Consider the following 18,450-nt stretch of genomic DNA (forward strand, 5'->3'; position numbering starts at 1 on the left):
ATTATATACGTGTATTATTATATTATCGGCGAACGGTAATGTACTGTATAAAGAATAAATTGTCCTAGAGTAGCGTATCTGTCTTAGTATCTGCGATAGCCTGGGGCAGTGTCAGATGCTTGTCTATACCAGAACAGACCTTTTTATACGTAGGTTGCCCTGAAAGTTTCGGGAATTGCATACTTAGGAACGTATATTTGACATGTGTTATACCTCTTTGTTACAAGCATAGTCTCATTATTCGAAAACACTGGCCACTTAGAAAAAAAAAACAATGTTCTATTTTCAATTGTTTTTTAAAGTCGTTGAGTCGCTGGTGAAAATGGAGCTGTCCCGCGAAAGTTTTAGAGCAATGATTTATTATGACTTTAAAAGTGGATTAACACAACAACAATGTGGAGACCGATTGACTATTGCTTTTAGTAGTGAAGCACCTTCGAAGACGACAATATACAGGTGGTATTCGGAATTTCAACGTGGCCGTGTGTCTCTTGCGGATGACGTACGTGAGGGTCGACCGAAAACTGCCGTTACCGATCAAAACATCGATGTTGTTCGCCAACTGATAAAAGAAGATAGGCATGTTACATATCGGGAAATTCAGGAGACTTTAGGCATTGGAATGAGTCAGGTACAAGTTATTTTACAGCAAGAGTTGGGCGTGCGGAAGTTGTTTTCCCGGTGGATTCCTCACTTGTTATCTGACGAGCAGAAAACGGTCCGTGTCAATTGGTGCCACAAAACCCTAAAAAGATTTAATGGAGGAAGCTCAACTGCCGTTTTTAGTATTGTGTCAGGTGACGAGTCATGGATTTACGCATATGAGCCTGAATCCAAAAACCAATCTCGAGTATGGGTTTACGAAGACGAGCCGAAGCCAACAAAAGTTGTTCGTTCTCGCAGCACGATCAAAAAAATGGTAGCCACGTTTGTCTCCAAATCGGGTCACGTGGCGACTATTGCTCTTGAAGATCGAAGAACTGTCAATGCCGATTGGTATATAGGCGTTTGTTTACCGATTGTTTTTGCTGAACTGCGAAAAAATAACCCTAACCGCCGTATTATACTACACCATGATAATGCCAGCCCTCATACTGCTCAGAAAACAAACGACTATCTGAAGGGCGAAAAAGTCGAATTACTGGACCATCCTCCGTACAGCCCCGACCTAAGTCCCAACGATTTTTTTACTTTCCCGAAAATAAAGAATCGGTTGCGTGGTCAGCGTTTTCAGACCGCGGAAGAAGCAGTCCACGCTTATAAAATGGCCATTTCGTCAACCCCCAGTTCAGAGTTCAATAACTGTTTTGAAAACTGGTTTCAGAGAATGAAAAAGTGCATTAAACACAAAGGAGAATACTTTGAAAAACAATAAAAGTACTTTTATTTCATTTAAACGCGTATTTTTTCCAATTCCCGAAACTTTCAGGGCAACCTACGTATTTATATTCAATACAAATTTAAATCGTAGGTAGCTGTGAGCCATTTTTCAATAGCAAGACTAAAGGTGACATTAGGATGTCAACTGCAAAACTTTTTAAACAAAAATATTTAATTGCCGTTTTAACAGTGCACGATTTTTGCCTTGTGATCTCAGCATATATGTTTCATACGAACAAAACTAGATGAAGTCTAAAAATAAGTCCCGTTTTACAGCTACACCGAACAGGTGCGCCATGTTTTGGTAGCTTTGGTTACCAGTCGCCATCCCTATTACCTAAGCAATAAAGTTCAATGTATGAGCGACATAATGAGTGTGCCATGCGAGTGTTACGTTTTATGGAGGTTATGAATCAAAAATATATTGAAATTCAGATATGTAGGTATAGCTTCATTTACTTGATTTATGTATATGTATAATACATATATACATATTAATTTAGTTAATTTTGGTGCTCCCTTGATGACGCCTTTCAATTTCTCTGCATAAAAAATATGACTTATGTCAAGCTTGATCCACTTTAGGGAATCTTGTCCGTGGGATGGTGCAAGTGGCCCAAGTATGTCATGTCATGTCATGTCACGTGCATGCCATGAAGCGTACGACCGTCTCTTACTACTACTACGCAATGACAAAAACTTATATGCTTTATAATGTCACGCGATAAGCTGATAAGGCATTAACCGATGCCGGGATGTTGCCAAAACCACTTTCCCCTCTTTGAAGATAACTCCATTTTAATTAACCTTGTTAACAACCTCCAGGTATTCATCGGGGTTCGGCCAAAGTTTATTTTGTCTGAGTTTTGATTAAATTATGACAAGGTTTTTTATCCTTGTAAGGGATCCGATGGAACACAGCCTAATTTTGCGCGAACCGAGTCATCGACCGATATTTAATTTGCTATCGGCTCGATGATTATAACAATCTATTATTTTATATTTTAGATTATTTGTAACCCTTTCATTTCGGTGTTTATTTGAGAATGTGGTAGATATAAATACCATGAAAATTACCAGAATGATGTCATATTCTGTGGGTATATTATTTGCTTTAGTTCAAAATGATATCATATCAACCGAAATTAATTTACACGGAAAAAAATACTAGCCAACATTGAGTAATTCGATAAATAACTTAAATTTTAATCAATATCCTAAAACCGATTTTATTGTTACAAAACGACCGACCTTACCATCGACCACCATTCTATTAACATTTTAGTCCACCTGCAATCACTCTGCCTAGCCACATGTCCCGCCCAACTCCATTTCCCCACCGTTGGGGACTATCTCATGCCGCGTCCTTCGCGGTTGCCACTCAAGAAATTATTCTACCGTCGGTAATTAGATATGCAGGGAATCACAAACCAAGCCACTAATATAGTAAGAATAATATTACACAATTCTCAAATATAGCTACACAACTGGCGCATGTCAAATAGAGTGGAGCCCACTTAAACTCGGTCGGGTGAAATTAGTTAAATGAACTTTTGGAATGAGAAGCGTAGGATTAATTAGGATGTACTGAATAGGCGTGAGAAAGTTGTGTGTACTGTGTCTGTCTTATTGTGGAATAAATGCAGTTAAAACAGTATATGTTCGCCCCGAATAAGGACATCGCGACACATATATTTTTTTTCATAGTGAAAAAAATGGACCTGTGAAGGAAAATGTGAAAAAAAAACTATCCCCCGCGCCTTATCTTCGAAGTTTAACCAACGAAAAATTATGGAATTTTTACATAACAATAACATTATCATAAATATTACAGGAAAAATACATATAATTACATCTCTATCTTCAAAACTTTTTTAAAATTTTTATTTTTTAAAAATATCTTCAAAAAATTTCAAAAAACATTTTCTAATTTAATTAGCAATTTAAGCCCCTTTCCGGATGTTTATTATACTTAAAATATCTATGAAAGTACACTAAAAACACCTTCTTTCAAATAAAACAAAAATTGTTGAAATCGGTTTAGATGGTAAAGAATTATGACGGCGCTGAACACAATTAGGTACACTTAGTTTACTTCTGGTTAAAACTCTTTCGTGATTATAGTTACATGAAAAAATGAAAAGTTTGTACGCAACCCTCAGTGCGCGAGTTAAACGAACTCTCACTTGACCGGATTTTTTCAGTCTATGCCCAATTGCCCAGTTAGGTCCAATCACAGACAATCCAACCTCTAGACATAGCATAGTCGCGCTACCCCCTCTGCCACACATACGGTAGCGTTACTCCATCTTCGAGTCAATCCCGTGCCGTGATTGGTCCGTGTCTTTGAACGGGCCAATCACGGCACGGGATTCGCTCACCTCGTCCCCCCGCACCCCCGTGTTTTTGGCAGCATCGGTTTCATGAAAGAATTGGCCTAAGCTCAGTCTAGAGGTTGGATTGTCAGTGGGTCCAATGCACGCCGCAATAAAGAAACCCCGATGGGTAAACTAGGCATGACAATAATAGGCGCCACGTTTCGTGCATTCGGATGTTTTCCTACAAACTTCTGCTATTGTTTTGCACGGAACAGGTTTGTATGCACGGCTCGTACTGTTTGATCGACAAATAGATATGAAAATAGTGGATATCTGCAGTAGAAAAAATTTAAAAAAATATTTATTTCACGGAAAAACTATTTCTTAAGTCTGTCCAGCTGACCCACAAATCTCGTAATTTTTTTTAGTACACAGGTAGAGGAGCCACTACTTTTAGTGTATAAATAAGATAGATTATGAAGCTCTCTATTATGAAAACATTAAAGAATAAACAGTAAGATTAAGTAACGTAGTATGTTGTATAGAAAATAGTTTTTTATGGGGACAGGAAACTAACAATTTGAAAATAGTGAGACGATGTATGTAATTGAACTTTGTTTAGGTAATTCGTTTTTACTTTTAGATTTTCTAATTATATTAAATGAATACTTATAATAAACTAGCTTTTGCCCGCGGCTTCGTCTGCGTGGAATAAGTAATTTGGGTGCGTTACTTTTCAACCAAATCTGTTTTTTATTCATCCTTCTTTGCATTCGCAAATTGGTCCTCTATAAATTTCCACCACATTTTTTACACCCTTAACGGATGATTTTGGGAATAAAAACTATTCTTTATTCTTTCCAACAGCTCAAACTATCCGCATACCAAGTTTTATCTAAATCAGTTCAGCGGTTATTGATTCCCGGTATAAATTTCCACCCCCCTTTTCACCCCCTTGAGGGGTGAGTTCTGGGATAAAAAGTATCCTATGTAAGCACATGCCAGTTCCGGGAAAGCTCCCGGAACTCAAAGTGTCTGTATACCAAATTTCAACTAAATCGGTCCAGCGGTTTAAGCGTGAAGAGGTAGCAGACACTCAGACAGACACACTTTCGCATTTATAATATTAATTAATATTAGTATGGATAGGGCAATGTCAAAGTACCTATTTATTATACTACGACATAAATAAATTAGCAAATATATAATATATGCCCATTTTCAGGACAATAAATAATTTAAATACGATCGATGCCCAAATCAACAAACTCGAAATTGAGTTTCAGTTCAATCCAGTTAATATATTCCCCATTAATGTGCTGTTTATACAACCTTCCGCTGGCAAACGCAATTGTATAGGAAATTAGGCAAAACATGCGTACCATACAAATAAGCCAAACGAGCTACCTACCTCTTCATGAAACATTAATAGTAGTTTTCACACCTCCTATTCGGAAAAGAGCTTTTTTCCGAATAGGTGGTGTGAAAGAGGATTTTGTTGAATTAAGCGCCATCTGTTGACCTAAAGGCAAATTCAACTTACAATTTCAGGTTTCGTACTGTATTTTTAGACCTGGTATATCAAGGGCAATTTGTTCATGAAGAAAATCACACGGTAACTATAGACTATACTTGCTGGCTATGGATGAGGTCTTGGTGCCTCAGATGGCAGAGCGCTGGAGTATCGATCCAAAGGCCGTGAGTTCAAGTCTCACCCAGTAGTTTTTCCACTTTTAAATTTATTCTAAGATTTATATTTGCATAGGCTGACTCCAACCGAAATATTCAAAGCTTAAAGCTGATTCACGCTGGATGACGCACGTTAGACCGGGCCGTGTCCGGGCCGGAGCTTCCAAAGCTACGTTTTCTATGGAAAGCATCACGTGATCACCTGTCATTTGTCAAAGAAAAGTAAGCGCCGGAAGCTCCGGCCCGGACACGGCCCGGTCTAACGTGAGTCATCCTTTAGGTTACGAGCTGTTGTAGTGAAAAAATATATACGCGGTCTTAGCTAGTCGCTTACAAAAGCTAGTTCAAATAATAGCCATATCGCGTTACTCGTCATTTCGTTTGCTCCAGTTAGCGTCAATTAATGACCTGCATTCAATTAATCCTGGGTATTCATTGTAAAGATAATTCGCACTCATTTCATGACGTCCTTGCATAGACTTCCTCAAATAGACTTTGTATTCAAAACCATCTGAACTGGAAGAAAAAGTTAGTCATTTGTCATCACGAAGTGAAAATGTACGTTGTACCTACGTATAATTATAAATGTAAGTGTAATAGACCCTAATGTAACTTAAGTTCTTCTTGTCAATTTAGAACATTTTCCAAAAATGAAACGGCAAAAAAATGATCGAACCTGCTCACAAAATTTCAGTAGAAACGGTTGAAAATTGCGACGAAAGTATTTAATAAAGTATAAAATAAAGTCGCTTACCGCTGTCTGTCCATCCCTATGTATTTTTAGATCTTTAAAACTACGCAACGGATTTTGATGCGGTTTTTTTATATAGATAGAATGATTGAAGAGGAAGGTTTATGTACAATCTGTTAACCCATGCGAAGCCGAGGCAAGTTGCTAGTCGGTCAATAAACAAGAGTCTTTTCCTATAACCGCGAGTCATTTTGTACGCTCCATATAGCAGATAACTCATCAGATCTGCACCACGTTTGCCCAAGTCCACAGTTTATAAGGACCAGTGCCTCCATTCGGAGACGGCAGTGCTCAGCGAAAAATTCCGAACAAATTAATTGTTTTACACGTCGAGTGCACTTCGCTTTAATTAAAATGGCTGTTCAGTTTAAAATGACTGTGACGTAATAAGGATCTTGACATTAATTGGTTATGTAAGTAGCTAATCAACGCTGTTGTTGCCAATTATGTATGATTTTGCCTTTCATTTAGTTAAGAGGGGGCGTAGAGCCAGGAAATTAAAAAGGAGAAAAAGTTATTGCGCGCCACGTGAAACTTGCGACGGAAGATTTGGCGTTCGCGCGGGTTTTAATCTCTTACCCCAATTACTCTAAAACTGTTGAAAGAATACTTCTATTAAAAATTTTGCTAGACAAATTCCTCGGCTATATAGCTATTTTATACTAAAATTTATACAGCACGTACTTCTCTCCTCTTAGCCTGCGATGCCAGTCATAAACAATTTTTTAATTAAATAAACTTAGAATAAGTTTTAAAAGTTGAAAAAAATTCTGTCTTGGGTGAGACTTAAACTCACGGCCTCTGGATAGATACTCCAGCGCTCTGCCAAATACCGTGAGTTCGTCTCACCCATAAATAGACATCCTCTAGACTGAGCATAGTAACGCCACCTCTGCCACTTATACGGTAGTTTTACTCCATCTTCGAGTCAATCCCGTGCCGTGATTGGTCCGTGTCTTTGAACGGACCAATCACGGCACGGGATTCGCTCACCTCGTCCCCCCGCAACTCCGTATTTTTGGCAGCATCGGTTTCATGAAATAATTGCTCTAAACTCCGTCTAGAGGATTCCTAGTCTATGGTCTCACCCAAGACAGTACTATTTTCCACTTTTAAAATTTATTCTAAGCTTAATAACATCGTTCGCAGACGTTTCTGCTTGTTAAAAATTAAAATTTAATAAACTTACCTCGAAGTTGGTGATGGTTATCGCCGTCATACTTGACGAAGACGAAGAAAAGTGCCGCCAGAACCAGCTGGAACACCAGTAGCGGCAGGTACTTCATTCCAGGCGCTTTCGGCTCCATCTTGGGGGCTTAGGACCTGGCGGACAAAAGGTAGTTTTTTTTTACTAAAACACAACAATTGCCTACTGCAGCAATATTACTTTTGCCACACCTCGGACACTGGCGATCAAATGTATGAAACAAACGCATTCCTACGCACACAGCCTAAGCTCGTGTATGTGAACGCGTACCGTGCTTGTGTGAGTGAGATAAGACATTGTAGGGTAACTGTGAGGTAACCGAGAGCGGGTCTCAGCGGGTGGGCGGCACTTTCAAAGTTTCAACGGGAGGCAGGGAGCGTCCATACTGTATGCTAGTACTCTTTATTATACTGTGCTTTTGCTAAAGATGGTGGTCCATTTTGGCTACATGTCTATGGTTCGAAGAGTTTAAGCTGACGCCTGACATGTATTGAATCAATGGCATAATTTTTCGTTGTCATAAAAATATTTATTTGTGTTTATAATTAACTATAGGAGATTTGTAATATCAAATAACTAGTTTTATTCGTCTTGACCAGTAGGTCTCCAAATACTGCTTTCGCTTTGTGAGAGGCTCTATTATTTGTAAATTTTCTTGATATAGTTTGTCAAAGGACTGTCTCATTTCAAACATAGACAGAGAGAATCATACTATCTTTGTCTTACACTAGTACTAACACCCAAAAGAAAAGGATGAGTATAGTTTTTTTGGTCTTATTTAATGACAAATTGCTTTGATAAAATGATTGAAGGATGGAACGGTACCTACATTTCGCGGTAGTAATAATGCGGCTGAGAACGTCACTTATTTTATCAAGAAAATTTTATTTCGCTTAATATTGTTATTTAATATTTCTCTCTTTTTTAGCTACGCGCAGTCAGTAAAGAATCCCAACCCTATAATGATGATTCTACTATTAGCATAGAACCAACCCTTAATACTAGAACGTGAATAAAATATTAATATTGCTCTCACGTTCACAAACACGCGGTGTCAGAACAAAGGTTACTTAGGATGCTCCCTCACTCGTAAAGATTACTTCGCGCGGAAGGGAGCGTGTCGTGGATCACATCCTATGGATCGCACACATGACTAAAATTCTTCATCACACTTGCTTGGTGTTATTACACGTAGCGTAGGCGCTGCGGTCCGTATCCTAAATTTCGACACAGGCCTGTAATGTACGTACGAAATTAGGCAGAAGTGTGTTCCCTTTTTCTTCTCACTAGTGTGATGAAAAACATTTCGTGTGCCACGGAATTACGGGAATTACGGTGTACAGGAATTACGGAGATCGTGATAATCAAGGCCTCGTCTTCAGTTTCGGGCTCTTTCGTAAATTATTGTTTACCGCTCTTAACCCCTCATTTCCCATGACCTCTCAAATCCATACAATTCCGACTCATATTGGAGCCACTGGGAACTGAGAGGTTAATACACAATGTACGGTGTAAGTAGGTACACAACTACCCAGCCGCAAAAATGCATGGCCACTTTATGAATGATTCATTCATGCAATTTTGCAACTCGCTGAACGTAGTAGCCAATTTGTTTAGAGTTACCCGGATTCGTTTCAGCTTGGGTAAAAATGCTCTCAAAAAATGATTCTCATGTAATTTTGTAAGAAGATTATTTATATATTTATTTGACAATATTTTAAGGTCAGGTAAAAATAAAATAAATATTATGAGAGAATCTCGTATCTCTCGTCGGCGTAGAATTCGTAGAAGTCGTTTAAAGTCTCTTTTAATAATTTCGTACCAACTATTTTTCAAACGCCTTTCTTACCTTCTAAGGAAAACAAAGTGTTATATATCTTACTCCAGGTAACTATCCGTGTAAATCTGTGTCTAAATACTTTGTTGGAAAGTACGGTTCGCCTAGTTAGCAACAGTATTTTTTTTTGTTCTATCTAGTGTTCGGTAGATTGATCTTTGGCAGCACATGGAGCGAAAATATTATACGGAGCACTGGGTCAACTGCGATTGTACAGCGTATAGCAATGTTAACATTCTATTTTACACTTTGAAATATTTTAAATACGTACCCGACTTTAAAAAAATAAAAGAATAATATCCTAACAGTAGGTAGACTCAAAGATAAAATGGTTAGGTACTTTAAAGTCTTATATATCTATGCTTTTACCTATACTTTCTCAATCATCTACATTAAAAAATATTTTTTAAACTGCTGTCAGTGTAATTTTATTTCTACAGGATGTAAGTAAGTATTAAATTATTAATTTCAATTTAAGTAAAGTTTAGGTTGTCACAATTGAGTGAATTAATTTGAATCATATGTATGACCTGTATTACGGATATGATGGTCGTTCTTGTCTACGTGACAGCGTGGTAATACGGTGCCCGTCACTTTCTATCCCGCGGTATTAAAAAGTGACAGCTATTTTATCATGTGGATAAAGCCATCCATAATACGCATGCTGAACAATAAAGTTGTTTTTCAAGACCGTCAGCCGTGATAGCGTGGAAATATTTAACACGGTATCGCGTGCGACCCTCAACTAGAAACCTCAGTAAATAAACAATACCAGCCCTACTACCACAAAGGTCATATTGGGGTGCGCTTTTGTGGGCGGTTAGGATCTTTTTGAAGTAATTGTTGTTGGTGAAATTACGTTTTTCCCGGGAACAAATGTTTTGGTTGAGCGGTGACTTGTGGATATGGAAGCTGGTTTTCAGGGGGTCTATCGCGAAACACGAAAATCGGAATGTCGTTTTCTGCCTCTCTATTGCTCGACTGTGCAAGAGCGTAAGAGGCAGATTAAAAAAAAAAACTATTTTCGTGTTTGTCGGCAGGCCCTTAGAACTGCTCAGAATAAGCTACCGATGTAATTACCGAATTACCTATGTAGGTACTCATTTAGAAGGCCACATAATAATATGTATTTTGAGCAAAATAAGTACTTTCGTAAGTACTAAGATATGTGTACAGAGATTATATTTCTTTAATATTAATACATGTAAAAGCAACAGACACAAAAATACAAACAAAAACTTACCAATAATGGTATTAAACATAAGATCTCGTCTGTCCAAAGGGTATCCGTTCTATTTAGATACGAGTAGAGTATTCTCATTGTTTAAAACGGCAAATAATAACGTCATCAATATATATAATAAAAGCAAGTGTACAATGTGCGTGCCGCTAAAACTCAGAAATGAGCCCCGATACGATCAAGGAAGTTATATGGTGTGGTAGCCCTCTACCTCCCGTCCATGAAGAAGTTTCCCGTTTTTATCTGAAGCGTGTGCTTTTGAAGATATAAGGGCTGAAAGTTTCGCCTAGACCTAAACCCAAAAGCAGTCGTTTTATTTTTGGATTTTGAACCTTAACTTAATAGACGAAAGTTCAGAATAGATCGTGAAATATATACATACCTACAAAAAAATTTACCTGGTGTGGTCTCAGAGGCTAGACATTTCTAGAACAGTCCAGAACATTCAAGAGTATTTGAGAGCACTCCACAGCACCCCAGAACATTCCGGAATGCTATCGAATGCTCGAGAACATCCCAGATCATTACGGAATATTCCAGAACACTCTCGAATGCTGTGGAATATGCCGGAATATTGGGGGCCATTTGTTTTTTTACAACTACCTGTCAATGGTATGTCAACTCTCTGAGCGAAGCCGGGTACCTCAGCTAGTAATACAGTGAAACCTGGTTAATTGACACCTGTATAAATGCAAAACCTCAATAATTGTAACCAAAGGTCCGGTCCCGGTCCCTTGAGACGAAAAGGCCTCTATAATTGAAATTTTTGAACCTCTATAATTGCAATTTAGACTTTAGTGCTTTTCGTAATTTTACCTCTGTAATTGACCACATCGCAACTAAGACCTCTATAATTGACACTGTGAAAAAAAAACCGTTATTTTAGCTCTTCTTATTACCTCTATAATTGAAACGAGTCTATAAGTAAGACCTCTGTTATTGAAATAATGTAGACTTGTAGAGAGCAGTAACAATATTTTAATAGCAATAATAATTTTATTTTAAATCTTCACCCAGAATTCAATTTATTAATTGGGTATCTATCACAGACTGTAGTAGGTGAAATAGTTTTGATTAAATCAAAAACATAATATGCTTTTTACATTCCAGTAAAACTTTCTTCTACAATTCAAGGGATTATTTAAAAAAACCCGGAAATGATTACAAGCAGTAACTAATGTAGTTAAGTGTAAAAGGTCAAGTTATATAATATACAGACCAGAAACCCAGAATCTACTTTCAATGGTTATTTGAACCTCCATAAAAGCAATTCCTCAGAACGCAACCTCTATTAATGAGAACCTCTATAATTGACACCACGATTTTTTGAACCTCGTTAATTGGCACAACCTGTGGACGAACGCGCGACACCGCATTACAAACATTAAAAACGTAGTCCCTAAAGTGGGCGAAGTCACATGACCGCATTTTACATAAATTATTGTTTACACAATTTGATGCATTTCAATATTTTCTATGTATTTATATATAAGTACCTACATACCTATTAAATATATTGTCGTCTCGTCTATTAGGACCCACAACACCAAGCCTTATTGAAGTGATTGACTTTCCTGTCAGGTCTATCTGTGTAAAATTGTCCTATACTTAATATTTATTTATTTGTTGCACACAAATTCTAAAATACTAATTAGTTTGATTTAATATGGATATTTTTTTTACCATTGCGGGACCAGTAAATATAATGTCAATTTTGGTACTACATATAAATAAACTATGTACTCTTATCTTATCATATCATAATCTCCGTTACATAATAGATAATGTAGGTATAGATAACGTACTTAATCTTTATAGCTGCGAATAAAAAATGTCAATATCACCCATTCTTCTATTGTTTTAATTAACTCAGTAGACCGTAAACTTGCATTTCTTATTATTGATAACAAAGAATTTAATTTCTAAGACCTGCCGTTTAGTAGTTTTTGATTTCTTTAAGTCAAGTCAAGGCCAAGACAATATTCATTCAAATAGCAGTAAGGAGTGTTTTGATAAAATTATATTGTTTTGATACCACCTAGAAGATCACTCACGCTGATTGTTGCATGCGAAATTAAACGTAAGCTGTGCATGTGAAGCGCAACAATCACCAAGACGATTGTGGAGGTAATATCAAAACAAGATCAAAATCATTAAATTGTACAACGGGTTAACTCCGACGTTTCGAGGACGGCGTTGTCCCCGTTGTAAGCGTAAACGAATATCGACAGTCGATAAATCAAATAAGTAGGTATCGTTAGTGCTGTGTGTCGACAGAGTGACATCCCTAGTGCGCAAAACGTTCAAGCTGATAAACAAGACCAAGTGCGGGTAGTTCGAAAAACTCGTGCTGTTAGAAGATGCTGATGTCAACTTAAGCAAGTCTTCTCCACCGGGACAACGCCGTCTTCGAAACGTCGGAGGTAAATCTTAAAACTTAGATAAGTGATTAAGTCCCGTTGTACAATTTAATAATGTGTGAAAATCGTGAAAGTTTAAATCAGTGTGAAGATCAAAACCGTAACAAATTATTTGATCAGAATCGACCTCAGAGTGATAACTAGATAATTTACTAATAAATGTCCTACACGACTTCACATGCAATTAAAAAAACTACTAGTTAGTGTTCATTTTATATGTTAGTGGAAATGGGTTTAATACTTCGGTACTAAAAAGTGACTTAATGCCTTTTCGAAGAGTTAAATCATTGGCAATTGGATCAAGCCCAGACGTATAATATAATAGACTTTTTAAGAAAATAATATATTTTAGCAGCAAACTCAGCAAATGGGTTTACAAAAAAAAAGTACTTGGGTGAATCAACTTCTTCTTTTTACTCATTGCCATGGTTAAGGTCACCTGGTTCACTCTCAAAACCCTTGTTTTATGTTTTTTTTTTAAATCAAACATGTTATGAGCCCTTTTTATAATGGATGAGTAGAACGTAGTATAATATTTTTTTATAACAATATGCTACTATTGTCGCCTGACTGACGGGACAGAACAATAACAAGAATAGTTTATCCACAAAATACATTTAAGCTACTTGGCGTTTTAGTTTCAAGATTTACAAAATAACAATGATAAAAAAACATCGGTTAAATATTAGTTAGTTAGGTAACAGTAGAGTTGATACATCTTATCAAATAAACAAAAACTGTATTCATCACGCAATAAAGTGCTTGTACACTCTTTAAATGTCATACCTCAAAAGTAAAAACAAAATAATCGTCAGAGGCAAAATCACACGGTCAAACGTCTGTTTGAACTTTCTTACTTTGACCTTTGTTTACTGCGTAGTACTAAATCACTTTTAAATTAATTTTGGCTGCTATTTTGTGTTTTTGGCTGCTATTTAGCATGACAAAATGAACGTTTCCGAGAAAATACGATGGGAAACAATTATGCACAACATCTGTAGGTGTGTTTCTGTGATCTATTCGGATATATGTCTCTGGCACCGGGGTTGAAATTACTGCTCTGCGGCGGTCGCAAATTTCGTTCCGATGTCGGTCCATGTTTTGTGTTAAGAAATAAAATATAAATATCTGGGAGACCGAGCTTTGGTCGGAAAACATAAAAAAACACAAAAATCCGCGTTTTTCCAAAGATAAGACCTACATAGATCGACTTTTCGCTCCCGAAAACTCCCATATAGCAAATTTCATCGAAATCGTTAGAGCCGTTTCCGAGATCTTCAAAATATATATACATATAAATAAATAAATATACAAGAATTGCTCGTTTAAAGGTATAAGATGGACCTGAAAGTGACAACACGAAATTGTGTCCTGTAGGTGTGTTTCTGTGATCTATTCAGATATATCTCTGGCACCGGGGTTGAAATTACTGCTCTGCGGCGGTCGCAAATTTCGTTCCGATGTCGGTCCGCGTCCGAACGGTCATTATGCAATTGCCTGCACGCCATTTGATGAAAATTTTAGATTTAATGCCTTAGCAGAAGCTAGCTTATTAATGAGCTTTGAAAGTTTTGTGATAAGGCTTATAATCAGGGGCGTATTTTGAAATTTGGCGCCCCGGGCCAATACGTTTCGCCGCCCCAGAAGTCAAGGAAGAAAATCAAAATGCAATCCGCTAGGGGTGGCATATGCCATCCCATGCCGCCCCTAAGGGTTGGCGCCCCGGGCCATGGCCCGGATGGCCCTAGGGTAAATACGCCCCTGCTTATAATCGAGGTGTATGATCGGTGTCATGTAGTAACTATACAGGGAGTAACCAAAAACGTCACTTTTGACACTGACAGATCAGTAACATATCGGAAATAGATCGAATAACTAAAATTCGTCATCACATCTGCAACAAATGCTGCAAGACCTCAGCACGGCGAGCCTTGAGGTTGGACTTACAATGAATAGAGCGAAAACTCAATTGATGACCAATCAAGCTAAACATAGCATTGTGGTGGATGGGCAGGATATACAATATGTTGATGAGTACGTTTACTTGGGCCAGATATCATCCTTCGAGAACAGGCGGTATATCGAAATCGATAGACGTATCGAGAACGCCTGGAAAAGTTTCTGGTCCATGAAAGCGCTAATGAAGGGCGACCTTCCCTTGTGTCTCAAGCGCAAACTCCTTGACATGTGCATCCTGCCCATTCTAACCTACGGTGCACAAACTTGGTCATTAACTGAGGCTCTAAAATCGAAACTCAAGGTTTGCCAGCGTGCGATGGAGCGTAGTATATTAGGTGTTCGCAGAACTGATCGGATCAGAAACACGGAACTACGCTCCAGAACTAGAGTTGTAGATGTAGGCGTCAAGACCGCTAAGCTTAAGTGGGACTGGGCTGGACATGTCTGCCGCATGCACCCAGAAAGGTGGGCCAAAATGGTTACTGAGTGGGACCCACGGAACACAATAGACGGTGCAGGCCGGAGTTCAGGCAGACCGAAAAGGAGATGGCGGGACGACTTGGACGCATTCTACCCCAAATGGTGGGAAAATGCCGATGACAGGGTGGAGAAAACGAGGAGAGGCCTTTGCCCAGCAGTGGGACACCAAAATAGGCTAGAGAAAAAAAAACTAAAATTCGAATTGTTCCGTTAATCAGTGTATAACATTAAAAACTTTTCACTGACACCTGTGTCGAAACGACAAATTAAGTTCGCGATAAACCCGGTTATAAATTATGATTCATTTAATAAGTTTACCAATAACTTAAAATATTTTTCTTTATATCCAGATAGGCAGAGTGTTAACCAACAAAATCAATGGAAAGTTAACTGGCGAAAAAAACAACGATTTCCTACTTAATTACAACGTCAAAAGCGTTCGTAATTAAGGCTTAAGCGGCGTTTATCGGAAATAATCTACCGGAACCGGATTTGGTTAACGAGACTCCACTTCCGGGAACATCCGGTCCATTTGTTCCGCCGTTAATTGCTACTGACAATAATAACAACTGTACGTAATATTGTCAATTCTTTGTTACGCATTATCACATTGATGCGGATCCGCACGCCGCTCTGGTGTGTGAGCGAGACAACACTATGTACGTGTATAGCGACGTCCCGCTCGCACATCGGAGCGGCGTGCAAATCAGCATCATAGGTGAAGATAGCTTTGTAGTCGGTTAAGTACAGTCCAACAAGGAAGAGAAGACACTTAATTCTGACATTTCCAGACACCTTTAAAGAATTTTACATTTTTAGTTCTTGACTTGTTAAAGTGCCCTTATGTAGCCTATTTGCTAAATAAATGTTAAAGTTTGAGTTTAGAAATAAAATATAATGGACAACAAGAAATTGAGTCATATTGTAAAGTATACAGATACTTGCCAATTGTCATTTTTTACATATTTTTTTTTTTGCCTTATTTTACAATATTATTTCGAAGTATAATTTCAGATTATTTGAATCTCTTAATATAATAACCCAATAATTCTTGGTCGTCAGACACAAAAAAAAAATAGTACATAAAAGAAATTTCTACCAAACTAGTTTCAACTGGGTGCAATGTCTGGCGTGGCAACATACGATACGACCTAACGCATTTTTTGCGCAAAAAATCAGCCTCACTGTGCAGAGGGGGAACTCAGCCAGTGTCCTGGGAACAATGCTTCAGGCTAGTTTAGGTTTAGACTTAATTATTATTATGTCGTATGGCTTTATTCCTGAATAAACACTTAATTTACAATTTATATAGGCACTTACACAGAAAGGAAATATTTACAATTTAATATCTAAATAATAGTAATCCCTTGCTTCCAGTGTGAGTGCTAACAATTCTAACTTAATTATGATCATTTGTTATTTAAAATGTGTATTGTAAATAAATAGTAATTATAAATAGTACTTATAGTAAGACCAGTGGATAAGACAGCCAAAGAAAACAATTTGGATTGCAAGATGCTCTGTCATCGCGAAGGGCTGAGTTAAGCTTCCAATTCATTTTTTTCCGGGTTTTCCTTGACGCTGCAATTTCGCCAGACTATATTGAAAAACAATAAATGAGTAAATTGTTTTTCAATTTTTTTAACAAGCAGATACGTCTGCGAGCGATATTCCAAATTTTATATTAAAGGAAATAATTAAAAATCCCCCCAATCCTTCCATAACTCAATTGGTTAAGAGCAACACACGGATTGTGGAAAATGCGGGTTCAAGTCCTGCCGGAAGCGTAACTTTTTCAATTTTTTCCTTTAATATAAAATTTTAAATTGTTTTGTTAATTTATACCATTACTATAATAGTGAAATTGTCTAGTTGTGTACCTACTAAAAATAATTAAGAAGAAGACAAAAGTAAAAAATGTATTTTATATCACCCGCGTCGCAAAAGATATCGATTGACACCTCATTTACAAAAAACGGTAAAGTAATGATGATTACAATTGGACATACGTTCTACTGTTTTTCTTATAACAAAATTAAAACACACTGTCGGCTTCGCAAAATAAGTATACCTTTGATAATTTACATAATTGCCTCAAAAGAAAAACTGAACAAAATAAATAAAAATAAATCCAGTTGACATACCTTCTCGATACGTGTTGAATCTCCCGCGTTCAGTACTGAGTAACTGACTCGCGCGCCGCTGTCGATCCCTGCATATGTCACACACTAACTAATACTACATCAACAGAACGTCACAACATCACTTTGTTACTAACATGGCGAACTGAAAGTAGACGAACGCTCGCTTCAGCTCAACCAGTATAACGTTATTAAATAACTGATAGGCGAAGGCTAGACGTACCTAATACAATACATACTGTGATCCATCAATTTAGAAAAGAGGATCACAATCTCACATTCTGACATTTAAAAACGCAAACTAGCTGTTCAGGCCTATTTGATTATGAAAATTACAAATAGCTATCGATACCTATTTACATTAATGGTATGCTTTAAACGAACGTCCTGTTTCGAAAAACGCTTATAATAAGTCACAGCGGTACGATACTGATCTGTCATTGTCAAAAGTGACATATCCTCAACTAATAAACGTCACTTAAGACATTGACAGATCAGTATCGTATCGATGTTACTTCTTATAAGCATTGTTCAAATCGGGCCGTATAATAGCTCGTTTACTAATTGCAATAATAGTCTACTACATAAGTCTTATCAAACTATGCACGCTAAATAACCTTTATAAATTCAGACTACTATCCGTCAGTCCATGACCGACTGGTGCATCTGACAGTTAATTTAGCCGGGTTATATCGGACGTCACTAGGGGGACACTTATCGCCTATTTAGCATCGAGCGCCCTCGCTCTTGAGAATTTTATATTGGGACTGGTGGGATCAGAAGTGCAGTTGTTTTCACACTAAACTGTGCGGGGGTCTATAGGTTATAATATAATTATATAAGTAGCTAGGTTATATTACAGACCAGGACACAGATTATATAATAGTTCTTACGAACAGATACTTATCTCTCAAAGAAAATGCAAATACCTACCGTTTTGATACCTACACTAAAATACAATGGTGTGACCTTCAACGCGCCGCTCCCCGCACCGCGCGCACCGGCACAACGTTAGGGTTGCCGACGCT

At 37.6% G+C, this 18,450-nt stretch overlaps 1 protein-coding gene and 1 long non-coding RNA gene across 2 annotated transcripts in view; both read right to left on the minus strand.

Moving 5' to 3' along the window:
• Positions 1 to 17,539, minus strand: part of LOC134653528 (ammonium transporter Rh type B-B-like) — a 67,766-nt gene extending 50,227 nt beyond the window's left edge. Inside the window, exons 1-2 of the mRNA XM_063508903.1 lie at positions 17,426 to 17,539; positions 7,328 to 7,461 (exon numbers count right to left, since the gene is read on the minus strand). Of these exons, the coding sequence (XP_063364973.1) occupies positions 7,328 to 7,445 (118 nt within the window). The 5' untranslated portion in view covers positions 7,446 to 7,461; positions 17,426 to 17,539. The remainder of the gene's footprint in view (positions 1 to 7,327; positions 7,462 to 17,425) is intronic.
• The window catches only part of LOC134653614 (uncharacterized), a 356,188-nt gene that overhangs the window by 152,399 nt on the left and 185,339 nt on the right, over positions 1 to 18,450 (minus strand). The gene's annotated exons all lie outside the window — the stretch shown is intronic.

The sequence above is a fragment of the Cydia amplana genome, chromosome 13, assembly GCF_948474715.1.
Source record: "Cydia amplana chromosome 13, ilCydAmpl1.1, whole genome shotgun sequence".
In the NCBI taxonomy this organism is placed as follows: Eukaryota; Metazoa; Arthropoda; class Insecta; order Lepidoptera; family Tortricidae; genus Cydia; species Cydia amplana.